The sequence below is a fragment of the Phoenix dactylifera genome, chromosome 13 (assembly GCF_051530095.1).
Source record: "Phoenix dactylifera cultivar Ajwa chromosome 13, Ajwa_hap1_PhDact_Kaust_v1.1, whole genome shotgun sequence".
NCBI lineage: Eukaryota > Viridiplantae > Streptophyta > Magnoliopsida > Arecales > Arecaceae > Phoenix > Phoenix dactylifera.
Genome location: NC_143202.1, coordinates 3,749,262 through 3,762,707, shown reverse-complemented (window position 1 = coordinate 3,762,707; position 13,446 = coordinate 3,749,262). Strand labels below are relative to the sequence as shown.

Genomic DNA, 13,446 nt, shown 5'->3' with positions numbered 1-13,446 from the left:
TCATTAAAATTGATTACATTCACTTGCCATTTTATGCTCATTCTTAACCACAACCTATTCCCATTCTTCTCAATTAGGAACTTAGTGTTGAATAAAATTCTTAAATAATAAACCAAATCATAATGTTAAAAACAAAAATCCCTGGGAAATGCCCAATGAGAAGCGAGAAATAGAGAGAGAGAGAGAGAGAGAGCTCCCTTCCCCGGTCAACACGCCCTTCTCGTTTCCTCCACCTCCTCCAATTCAACGTTCAAATCTCTCTCTCTGACCTCCGGACGCCATTGACGACCATTCCCCACTCCGTTAAAACCCTATCTTCCCCTCCCTCTTCACGTATCCCTATCGCTATTGCTCTGCCCTGCCCTCCCTCCTTAGGTCTCTCTCTCTTTCAGGATTAGCTGTGGTTCCGAGGATCGGCGAAGATAACAATGGTGAGATTGCCGTACTTGACAGCGCTCACGACCCTGTTCAGCTACGGCCTCCTCTTCGCCTTTGGGCAGCTGAGGGATTTCTTCCGGAAGCTCATCGATTGGACCAAATCCAAAGACCTCAAGGTCCCGCCGTCCTCCTTGGTTTCTATTCTTTCTCCATTTGGCTTTTCTAGCTTTGTCTGGCTTCTTTGGTATCTCCTTTGGATTTGGTCTCTGAGAGGTATTTGGTTGCCATTGGAAGCAGGGGTATGCGCCGATCTGCTTAGGCCTCGAGGATTTTTACACCCGTCGCCTCTATCTCCGCATTCAGGTGTTTTCTTGCTTCGATCTTCTGTTCGATTTCTTGTTCAAAATTCCATCTTTTCTTTCTCAAATGCAATCGGTTTTCTTCTGATGATGCTCGAACCTTCTGTTCCCTATGAAAAAAGAAGATATAAATTTATTGAATAAGAACAGTGTCGTATTGGCAGGAATGATTCGGGATAATATGTTCCATTATATTGTGGTAAAAGGTTGCTTTTTGAAAGCATTTGAGAATAACTCTGATGTACTTTTCACCCCTTTCGCTACTTATACACAAACAAATAAAAGGTTCAGGAAAAGAGAACTGTTGGTAGGTTTTTGGTTCTTTGACTATGGATGTTGGTTTCCTTTCCACAGCAAATTAGTTTCTTTTCCTTCTTTCTTTTTTCTTTTTTGATCTTCGGTTTTTGCAACTGGAGCTCTGGGTTCAAGAAAATGATTGGTCTTATGTTATGCTCTCATAATATTTGGTCATAACAACTACAAAGATGATGAATCTAATGCAGTTTGCTACTAAAATAAGGGAAGACCATAAGTAATGGAATTATTAGGAAAGGATGAAAAGGAAGATAATGGGTGATGCAGAATTCATCAAGTAGAGGATAAGACTTGGGGGTCAACCAAGTAGAAAAATCTAATTATAATTTGAATGCACATAGACCAAGTGATATAATTAAGCACTAAAAGATACAAGTTGACTAAGCCTTTTACCAAGTCAAACTAATTTTATTAACACAACCTAGTGCCATCCTAAGATGACTCACACTCCAACCTATCTAATTCCATGCTCTAGATTTGATCTGATTATTGATACGAATAATAACTAAATAAGAAAACACAAGTTGAAAATCTTGAATCTTGAATTTAGCTTTCATACAAGTGATTATATGTCTAAGAATTATACATATCTGTTGAGTTATATCTTTGGAAGGACAGTAGACCAAGGTACCAGAAGTTTGCAGATTTTATCATGCATTTTACATCACTTTTTGTATGTGAGAGCATGTTTTGAGACAAAAATCATATAAGCCTAGAATAAGAATTACAATGAGATATGATCCTTGTCACTACTTTGGTTTTGATTTCTGGGATAGCTAGAGTGATCGGATTTTCTAGGTGAGAGAACTTGTGCATGTTTAGGATAGTCAAATTGCTATAGTATTGTCTTCAAAACAAGTCTGATCCACTAGGATAATATCATCATCCATATCTTTAAAGCGCTACAAGTTCATAAGGATTTTACCCAAAAGCTTTTAAAGTATAATCTTTTAACACGATGTTCTGATTTGGCAGGACTGTTTTGGCCGGCCGATTGCAAGCGCCCCAGATGCTTGGTTTGATGTGGTTGAGCGTTATTCAAATGACAATAACAAGACACTACAGTAAGTATATTTGTATGGCTTTTCCGTTAGGTATCGAAATTTGGCCATAATTAGTAAGCCTAGTTATCAGGAACATATCTGTTGCGGATAGTTTTCATTTTTTAAGAATATTTCGAGCCTCAGTAATGGGCACAGAAGTTATCTTTTTCCATCTGCTGCTATTAGACATAATGCTTCTGTGATGGTGTTATCTTCTCTGGGATGTCCTAAAATTATGCCTGTTTCTGTTATTTGGTGCAGCCGGACCTCAAATACTACTAAATGTCTCAACCTAGGTTCATATAATTACCTTGGGTTTGCAGCAGCAGATGAATACTGCACACCCCATGTTATTGAGTCTCTAAGGAAATACTCACCCGGTACCTGCAGCGTTCGTGTGGATGGCGGTAAGAATATTCTTCTTAATATGTCAAATTATGCAAATTTCATGAATTTGGGCTATAATTTATTTATATTTGGTTTGGCACTAGGCACGACTAAACTGCACACAGAGCTGGAGGAGCTGGTCGCACGATTCGTTGGGAAGCCAGCTGCTATACTTTTTGGCATGGGTTATGTGACAAACTCTGCCATCATTCCTGCTCTGATTGGGAAGGTTTGTGCAATTTCTTAAGTTAATTAGATGTTACAAACGTGGGCTTCCATATGACCAAAATTTACTGATTTATATGTGCTCAATATGATCATATATAGGGAGGGCTGATAATTAGTGATTCTCTGAACCACAACTCAATTGTCAATGGTGCTCGAGGGTCAGGTGCAACAGTGCGGGTATTCCAACATAACAGTAAGTTATATATCCATGGATCAAGAATGTCAGCTTATCTACTATATTTTCATGTTCTCAATCTTTACTCCTCTTGTCCTTGTAGATCCCTCTCACTTGGAAGAGGTGTTGAGAGAGCAGATAGCTGAGGGACAGCCTCGAACGCATAGACCCTGGAAGAAAATCATCGTTATCGTTGAGGGCATTTACAGCATGGAAGGAGAGCTATGCAAACTTCCTGAGATCATAGCTGTGTGCAAGAAATATAAGGTCTGACCACATTGAAATCTTGATTCTAGATTTCCTATGCTTTCTGTCCTTTTACATCCATGAATCTGGTAACAACACAAAGCCGTTGTTCTTTCATCTCTAAACTAGAGCCCAATTCAATGTGGATGTTTCATTAATTTTAGCTTGCAATGTATTCCAGGGAATGGTTAGAATATGTGGAACTTGATTATTTTATGTTTCTTTGAAACAGGCGTACACATACTTGGATGAAGCCCACAGTATTGGTGCAGTTGGAAAATCAGGAAGAGGTGTTTGTGAGCTCCTAGGAGTGGATCCTGCTGATGTAGATATTATGATGGGAACATTTACAAAATCATTTGGATCTTGTGGAGGTTATATTGCAGCATCAAAGGTACAATTCTTGCTCACCTTGCATAATTATATGTTTTTTAACTACAAAAATGGAGTCCGAGATTGCTTAGTTGCCCTCTTATCTTTTTTCAGGAAATCATCCAATATCTGAAGTACACTTGCCCTGCACATCTTTATGCAACTTCCATGTCACCACCTGCTGTGCAACAGGTTATATCTGCAATTAAAATTATTCTTGGAGAAGATGGGTCTAACAGAGGTACCTAAGGAAATATGTCGAAACAGTTTATCATCTTCCTGAGGATTTGTGATGATGTCATTGATGTTTATCTTTGGGAGATTTCTTATGTGTGATTTATTTGGTTATCAGGGGCCCAGAAACTTGCACGCATTCGTGAGAATAGCAATTTCTTCAGATCAGAACTTCAGAAAATGGGTTTTGAGGTTCTTGGGGATAATGACTCACCAGTTATGCCTATAATGCTTTACAACCCAGCAAAAATCCCAGCCTTCTCTAGGGAGTGTCTAAGGCAGAATGTAAGTATGACATCTTATTTAAAAGGTTGTGATGCATGATAAAAAAGAATGCTTACTACTTTGAATGCCAGACTGCATGTTGGTAGACAAATGTATCCTTGTGGAGATAACTCCATACTCAAAACGATTCTACATAACTCATTTAAAATCTGCCATCGTGAATCACTAAACAAGCTTTATTGGACAGAGCTCAATAAAATGGCTATGGATACATGGGTTGTGCACTTTTTCCTCAATTTCGTACTTGACAAGAAGATAAATGGTAAAATGTCACTGTGCTTGACAAGATGATAAATTGTAAAATGTCACCATTCCACATGGACAAAATGGATATAGCAAGCCTGGCTGTCTTCATGACTTAATTTAATGTGTGTTACACCGGAAGGTGTTAAGTGGCATGCAACTTGTTCCCCTCATTAGCAGAATTCCTTTTTTTCTGTTATGGGATCAGTGCTGAAAGATTTTTGATGCTCCTAGTTACACTTTGTTAAAAGTCTGATGAGATCAGTATACAGCTGCTTGCAATCCATTCTGAAAATCCTTGATTATTTTTATCTTCCATTTTTCGTTTAGACTTTTTACACTCAAAAGGTGGTACCTGTTGTGTCACCATTTTCTTTTTTCTCATTTGTTTTTTCCTTTTTATCCTTCTATATATGTATCGAGGTTTCTAAAATGTGTATCTCTTTGCCTCATATCTGTGGGGAGGGGGCGATGACTTGTAGAACAGTCTCTTTCTCCAAAAGAAGTATCTGTCTATTTCAAATGCAGTTTATATGATGCATTAGCACTTCTGTTTGTATCCACGCTGACCTTATCTTGTGTAGAAATCCTATACGCCAAAGTATATATGATCTATATTTCAAACTTATCCATGCTAGTATCTACAGGCTAATATCTAAATCGCTATCATCACTGTTTACATGGTAAATAACAGTCTCATCTGCTGCTGAAACTGTGTAGGTTGCTGTTGTGACTGTTGCATTCCCTGCAACCCCTCTTCTCCTGGCAAGGGCCCGTATCTGCATATCTGCTTCACACAGCAGAGAAGACCTGATTAAAGGCCTGGAGGTTAGTTGATTTCCAATGTACACCTTTCTTTCAATCACTTGTTTAGTTGACTTTCTAGGTGATCATGGACCTAAGTTGTGTGACGTTTCATGGTTACTTCCCAGGTTATCAGCAAAGTTGGTGACCTTGTGGGTATCAAATACTTCCCTGCAGAACCACCTAAGTATGAGCAGGACAGGAAGAAGCTGGAGTAGCAAAATTTCAGTTGTAGAGATGCACCACTGCAAAATACTCTCATGGTAGCAAACTATCTAGCGAGTCCCCAAGATAGGTTATTCCTATGTCCTTCGAAGCTGTTCCCCTTGAGGTTAACCATTGGTCATACATCACAAGCCAAATTTGTTTTCCAGCTGACTACAATTTATATATATTTCATGTTCTTTTACTTGTGTATATCTAGTACAGTAATTTTGTGCTGATTGAGTGTGCCTTTTCTTTATGGCATTTATACAATCTCGACTCTGGTGGATTACCTTATCCAAGCCAAGTTATATTGACACCAAAACCTTGCTCGTGAGAAATAGCAATGCATGATTCCCAAACATGTTTGCATACATTTCAAAATAAATATATGCCTAATTCAAGCTGAGAAATTTATTATAGAGAAGGTGAAGGACCATAAGGGCCGCATAATGAAGGTTTGTGGATAAAACGATTTTTTTCTTTTTTTTTTAACTGAACTACATATTGCCAGTGCTTAAAGTTGATGTTTTCTGAGTAGCTAGTTATTCGTTGATAGGTGTTGGATAAACTATTAATCTGATCTTATGTTGGTGTGGAAGCCTCGGCTCCCTTATTTTTCCTTCTTTCACACACATTGTATAAAGGCTAATGGATATTTCCACCATTTATTCAAAGTTAAAAACAAATGATGGTAAGTGGCTAGAACTGCCATGATCAAAATTGAGCTTTCATCCTCACCCCTCCCCCCGCCCCAGCCAAAAAAAAGAAAAAGAAAAAAAGAAGAACCTTTCAAAACTTTGATTAGTTTAGATCATTCAGAAGAGTTCATTCCATATTTTTTGTTGTGCAAGTTGGACCTTGACATCATGTTCTACTAGCTAACTGGCAAAAGCTTAAAAATTCCTTGGTAACTGAAAAAACTTCACTTTCTCGACAACCAAATCTGTTTGCCCAGAAAAATTATTCTGTGAAAATGACCAGTTAAAAAAGAAACAGATACACAATAAGTGCTTTTTAACATTTTTTGAAATCTCAAAGATACCTTACCTTCATCTTGATTAAAAGAAAAAAAACCCCTTAATTTGGCTGAATAATCAACCAAAAAAGGCCCAAGCTTACATGTATAATGCAGTAATTTTGCAGTAATTTTATCGTCGGTGCTTGCATGAAGAGGATGGATGCCATATGAGGCAATATTCACACCTAGTGCTATAATGAATGGACATGAGCTAAATTCCAATAATTCCAATAATATTCCCCCCTGCAAAAATATACTTGCAGGGGGATAAACACCTGAAACAGAATGAAAAACTACTTACTAAACTGACTCGAGCAATCATTTTAATAGTGAAAATGAGAGTCATTGAATTACTTATCAAAATGAGAAAAAAAAAATAAATTAACATGTTCTCCCATACTATTATTCCAATACACAAAATAGAGATGTAGACTAACAATGTAATAAGACACCACTAACAGTGATAAGAATGGTTAGAAGAGCCAGGCTTCATGCCTCCATTTCATGTCCAAGATAGAAAGGGCTTACAGACAAGCGATTCCTAAGGTGACTAACCCAAAAATTTGCTACTGCCACCGGACCACCCAACCATCTCGTTGACAGTGTAGTTAAGGAGCAAACTTTTTGCCAGACATGCATATTACCCTGATCTTGGGGACAATCAGGAATTCAGGGGCAGTGATTGACAACAAATGATAAATCTTATGGCTTCAACCATAGAAAGAGCAACCGGATTGCTCGAGTAAATCAGCTAGTGCGAGTTTGGTTCGCAACCAGAATCTAAATTAGAATCGATTGAAATGGAAATCAGAATAATCATATTCCCTGATATATTTGGTTCGTGTCTAGAATTGAAATCGAAATCAGAATGGATGATTTCCATTGTTCTTGTTCATTTAAAGATATGAATCGGAATCAATCCAAATTTTCATTTTTGCCCTTGAACTAAATATCTTCAAAAATTAATTGTTTTCATCTATTTTTGGTACATTTATCTTATTTGACATTAAAAATGCATATCAAGGGATTTGAAATTGAACATAATTTATTAATTTGGATCATTTAACTCACAGGCTAGTGGGCTAGTCTATGCAGATGGTTCTCTCCAACTTGGCCCCAAAACTCTCTCCAATAAGCAATCATTTATCAAAGACATCTTTCAAAGGAAATTATATATATAACAAACTATGATAACTAGTCATATTTTCAGTAAAAGATGTATTAGAAAAATTGTATAGTTACTAATTTCTGTAGCTAGACCTAATCATCGTGAACCAAGGCTACAATAGTGGTCGTTGCTCTATATAACAAGGTATAGAGATAAAATCTCATAAAATTCAATAAGAAAACTAGGCACTCATCATCAATAATAGCATCACATAAAACACTAGGGCTCGTTTGGTTCGCGGGAAGCATTTTCCTTCCTAGGAATATGATTCCTGGGAAACAAATTCCTAGGAAGAGGATGCCTAGGAAAGTACTTTTGGCATGTTTGGTTGACTATGGAAAAGTGACAAATTTCCAAGGTGCTTATGTTTGGTTGGCCATCCACTTTCCTAGGAAAGTTATATATAATTCCTATTATGCCCTTAATAAAAATTAGGTTTTTAATACCTCTTTAATGCTTCTTTAATGCTGAAGGGACTTTTTGGGAAAAAGTAAAAATGGAGTGATTCCCGCCTCATGGGAAAGTAATTTTCCCATGTTTCTCATGGGAAAGACTTTCCCATGAAATGTGGGAATCACATTTCCATGGGAATACAACTTTTCCTTCTCTCTCCTTTGAAAACTCCAACCAAACAAGAGGCATCTCATTACTTTCCCGTTGACCACACTTTCCCCCCTTCTTTTCCCGCGAACCAAACGAGCCCTAACATCTAAAACCTGACCCACCGATGCCCGAGTCAAGAAGGCCAAGCACGTACCGCCTCTTTGTTGTCCTTCCCATAGATATCTTTGAGTTCAAAGGGAAGGTCAATTCCCACAAGCCCTTGTGTACTCGTATGTCTGTCATTGGAAAACCATAGATATTAAGTAAGAGTTGAAAAATAAAAACATATTATTTGAATTGTAAAGACTATTTATAAAATGTACCTTACACCACTCGATGTACTGCTTTTTATCATACGAGATCATCTTCTTCTGGACATTCCACATGCCCCCCGTTTGTGACAATATCTCTACAATGGCACTATGCTTTCGCTTTAGATATTTATCCTAGATTCGATATGTGGAGTAGCCCTCCAACTAGGCAGCTTTTCTTCAATCATTTTCTCCAACTGGTTCATATATCTGTTCTTAAAATTGCCCTCCCCTTTCATATGGGATCGTGGACAACTCCTAAAGGCACTCCACCATCACCACATCCTTATCAGATTCCATCCTATAATAATTATAAACCATGACTTTAATGATTATAACAAGTATAACCATTATCTTCAAAATAGCATAATATAACAAGTATATAACAATAACATTGTTATAATCCAAAATATCAAGTACATAAAGAAGCAAAACCATGATAACAAACAGTTTCATAACAAGTAAATAATTCCATAGCAAGTCCATAGCATACTACATCAAATGTTCTAATATTCACCTAATATACTCAGAAAAAAAAAAAACAAACACAAAGCACAATCAACTCCTAGAAGATGTAGGTCTCCAATTGCTAAACATTTGTTGAGCCAGAGTGCTCCTAAAATTGGTCCAAAGGTCAGATGTCTCAAGAGTGGCGATGAACTCAGCTTCCTCCTCCCTCTCCTTCCTCTCCTTCCTCTTCCTCTTCTGTAGGGTCTCTGTGCATGCACCTCCTTATTAAGTTGTGAAGGAGACAGCAAGCCATGATAATGCAGACACTGGGTCTGTATAGGGAAGAACGAAGGGCTCCTAAGAATTGCCCATTGTCCCTTGAGCAGCCCAAAACATCTCTCATTCACATTTCTAGCTTGGGCTTGTTCCTTGTCGAAATACAAATCTAGACTGTGGTCATCGCACATTGCTCCACTCATTGAGATGATAATATTGCCCTCTTTATGGGATAAGGAGTCCCTCTCCATTGGTGTATCCAGAATCAACCAAGTATTGACAGCCTTGACATATAAACAAAAACACATTACACATCGCAATTATAAGTCATGTAAAATTAAAATAAGCTTCATTTGCACATTTTTGTGTTTGTCAATATTTACATGACTTAAGGCACCCTTAAACCTATAGCATCTTGGAGCACACCAGCATTATAATAACCCAAGACCTCACTCAAAATGGCTAGTCGGAAGGTATTATTTGGGTTCCTTGATCCTGTATAAGTACCCAAGATTTACCAAGCGAATAACCGATGTGGAACTAAACACACGCTCGCACGGGTCCTTACAAGCATCTTGTGCAGAATCCTCCCAGCTAGACAGCACATGTATAAATTACATGTCAGGCAAACAAATGCCTAAGACATTGGTTGCAACATCATTTGTCCTTGTTCAATACCTTGGTTTGCCCTCTGTAGGTCTAATAGAGGTACCATTTAATGATCCTAAGCAATTCTAAAACACCAAAAAAAAAGAGAAGAAATTAATGCAAAAAATATCTAACTACTAAGAAAGCAGAATGAGGTATATTGTTATATACCTTGAAACATCTCCATGCATTGTCCACGCAATCCTCTGTAATAGGCTCAGGGGTTTCGAACAACTCCCTATGTAACTTCAACATGGCCTTAAGACATAGTGAAGCTATCGACTCACAGTTTCCCTGCTTCTATGAATGTAATTTCCAATTGTCCTATTTTCCTGATGGTGGGCTAATGTGCAAAGAAACATAGCAACAATTTTCCTGTAATGACATATTTCGGGACTCTCTCAACCTCTCAATATCTCTAAGCATCTCACAAAGTATAGCAAATGTTCTTCTATCCATTCGGAGATGTCACTCCCACTAATAAGCTTACCTAGGTTTCCAATTCTCAACAATTTCCTATCTTTTTTCTTTATCATCAACTGACACCTCCTAAGATACCAAGTCACACATACCACAAACATATACACATAATGCCAATATAACACATTCGCCTCCTTCTCAAATCCATAGGGCAATGAGCCATTTTCTATGTACACAGCCACCCAAGGTATTATCTTTTAGCAAAAACATTGGCAACCAATAGCATAACATGCAAAGTACTTCAAATCTGAATCATAGTATTTCTATTGTAAATCAGCAATAATGGCATGGAGTTTGCAATCAATAACATTCTGAGCTATTCAAATGCTAGATCTAGTAAAGATGAAAAAAGACCGTAGCGGGGGGTTCACCAAACACATACTTCATGCTAGGCCAGCATCCTTGAGAAGTCAATAATAAAAGAATAGCTGCAGAAATGGGACAGAAGGATGAACAATGTCCAAACATATTAAAATATATACAAAAATATCGGGGAAAAAGACCAGAACAACAAAAAGAAATGTGAATGCATCACCTAATATGTTTTCAGGGTGGAAGGGGTGTTTTTTAAACATAGATAAAACAATGTTCTTAACTCTAGAATGTAGGGTGTTTGAAGGATTCATGCATGTATGGGAACTGAATACATCAATTTAAACAAGCTCTCAACTCAAATGGTTTGATTTGAAATAATTTTATTCAGCAAAATATGGAGAACCAAGCAAAAGAAATCAACAAAAATCAAGATGCCACATATTTCACTCAGATTATCAACTAATCATCATGGTACATGAAATAGCCGATGACAGCTTATGGCTAGCTACATCCTCAGCCAGGCCCTACCTATTTGCATATCTACAGAGAAAATAGGCATGATAGAAGGTACTTTGGGCATCCTGTACTAATAGTCGGATGCTCATTCCACTAATGCTTCCACAAAAGATGCAGCATCCTCGTGAATCAGAGCATCAGTAGCTCTCCAAAACAGAGATTATGCATTGAATCCAATCTTGAGTATATACATATCCAGTCTATTTAAACCATAAAATAATTCTGGAAGATGCCACCACCTCGTGGCATTTCAATGACCTCAACTATAAATAATACTGCAGTTTGCATAGAGGATCAATGTTTATTAAAATTAACAACATAGAAATTGTACCATTGCTGGGGAGTCTCAACCACCAGGAAAATTTTACAAAATCTTTCATGTCTCAGAAATAGTCACTTAACATCACATAACACACGGAAAATCCATACCACTAACATCTGAAAGAGTGATATTACCATAAGAATCTCTAGAGACACTAATGCCAAGCCAAGCAACCGAGGAAACAAACATGTGAACAAACATACATACATATATATATTTGTCTATTCATTGTAGTTATTAGATACTTCTTTCCCCCATTTTGTGGTGTTATCAAAGTCCTACTGAAACTCCCCAGTTATAAGCGAGACCTGTCCAGCCCCAACCTAGCCGTAAGCCACTTGCAAACGTCATCCATTTCTTCAGGGGTTATGTAGTGGCCAAGCCTGCATAGTGCCAATAACTTAATCATGTAAAAAGAAGCTAATACTCTTAGCTGGGAAAAATCATGCTGAACAAATGTTTTCATATCCATTGTAATCCTAAAATCTAAAACTTCTGAATGAATACAAGCTGGTAACAACAAGCAGAGTGAGTCAGGCTTTTTTTCGAATAGTAAGCATGTATGTTGTGCTCACCGTCACGGAAATGATTGCAAATTATTTTTGCTGTGGCTAACTGTTGCCTATCAGTCCCTCTTCAATTGATCAACTAAAATCTCAACTTGATGAAACCCTAATATACCTGAATCTATCAAAAATTTCTCTGACATAAAACCAAGACATAACACAGCTTGCGTGAAAGGAGTAGAGTTTTTTCGGATGATGGAACTTATCGAGAACCAAATGACTAGAATGGGAGTCACCCATTCTCATTCCCATTCTGGGCCCCAACTCCTCCTTGACAAACATACCCTAACTTTATTCAACGAGATATATTATAATAATTTCCTTCTAAATAGGGTTTAATGAACTACAAGCCATGACTACACATTCGCATGCATGACTTGGCACTTGAGAAGTTGGCAAGCCATGACTACACACCTTAGAAATAAATTACAATAATAATATTGTTGCTAAATGCTGACCATTTGTAATTCAATATTGAGTACCCTTCGTGTGGCCTATTGTAGATGTAGATGTTAGCACATGAGTGCTAATGGCTTGCAATGCCATAAATCTAAGAAAATCACATCTAGTGTGTGCATGCATGCGTGCGTGCGTGCATTGAAGTTAAGATCTACCAATCCAAGATTTGGATTGTATGATCTAGAATAGATCTTGGGATTGAAATTGAGAAAGATTGGACAATCCTAAATTGGATCATGGGATCCGAATGGTGGATTGTCCGAATCCAATTAAGTCAGGCCATGGGGTCCTGCTCATGCATGATGCCTCTATTTTGTGTACATGAATAGTGAGAGATGACATGAAGAGGGATCATATATATACCTAGAAGGAATTCTTTAAGTTTCCCCTTCATATAAGATATTAAACAATATCTTCGCCCTCTATTGCTCTCTAAGAGGGAAAATAAAAGGGTTTGGGGAGCTGTATGGAGAAGATAAGTCCGAATATGAAAGCTCTTCAATCCTAATTCTAGAGTGCTTCTTCCCATGTGCTTATACATCAAAGAGCCAAAGGTACATGCTTGGTGAATCATTTGGCCTATAAACACTCTCATACTTGCTAATCTAAAGAAATTATAGATCTTAGTCATGTTGCTCAGCCGTCTCTAATATATGGTTGCCTTTTCTTTGGTTCAATAGGAACAACTTTTTTAGAACTTATACGACCAAAAAAAGAGATATTATTCAACCAGAACTCACACTCCTTCAATTTTCCATACAACTATTACTCCTTCAGAGTTCGCAACCTATCTTCAGGTGTTTTTCATGCTCTTCATAGCTTTTGGAGTACACCAAGATGTTGCCAATGAAGACTCCAATACACTAGTCTAAATAGGGTTTGACTACTTAGTTTGAAAGGCATGAATGGTACTAGAGCATTCATTAGTTTGAAAGGCATCATCAAAAACTCATAGTGCCCATATCTAGTTCGAAAGGCGATCTTGGGCGCATCATTAGCCTTGCTCCTTAAATTGGTGATAATTGAATCAAAGGTCGA

The 13,446-nt window shown here is 37.6% G+C and overlaps 1 protein-coding gene and 1 long non-coding RNA gene across 4 annotated transcripts; one reads left to right on the top strand and one right to left on the bottom strand.

The window, feature by feature from the left end:
- The first annotated feature begins 419 nt into the window (after positions 1–419).
- Positions 420–5,546, top strand: LOC103695554 (long chain base biosynthesis protein 2a). The gene is made up of 12 exons (XM_008776920.6): positions 420–554; positions 676–741; positions 2,028–2,116; positions 2,357–2,502; positions 2,587–2,711; positions 2,810–2,903; positions 2,989–3,152; positions 3,364–3,525; positions 3,618–3,744; positions 3,856–4,022; positions 4,986–5,093; positions 5,198–5,546. The coding sequence occupies exons 1-12, from the start codon at positions 429–431 to the stop codon at positions 5,285–5,287; spliced, it is 1,464 nt and encodes a 487-aa protein (XP_008775142.1). The 5' UTR covers positions 420–428; the 3' UTR covers positions 5,288–5,546.
- On the bottom strand, positions 549–12,374 carry LOC113461120 (uncharacterized). 3 transcript variants are annotated; one of them, XR_015972677.2, is made up of 4 exons: positions 11,959–12,374; positions 11,591–11,766; positions 8,389–8,677; positions 7,411–8,301 (listed from the first exon to the last, which is right to left on the bottom strand). It is a non-coding gene; the product is annotated as an uncharacterized LOC113461120 (long non-coding RNA). The 3 variants fall into 3 exon arrangements; XR_016398181.1 differs by lacking the exon at positions 7,411–8,301 and adding an exon at positions 549–847 and having other exon boundaries at positions 8,389–11,766; XR_016398180.1 differs by having other exon boundaries at positions 8,389–11,766.
- Positions 12,375–13,446: the final 1,072 nt, after the last annotated feature.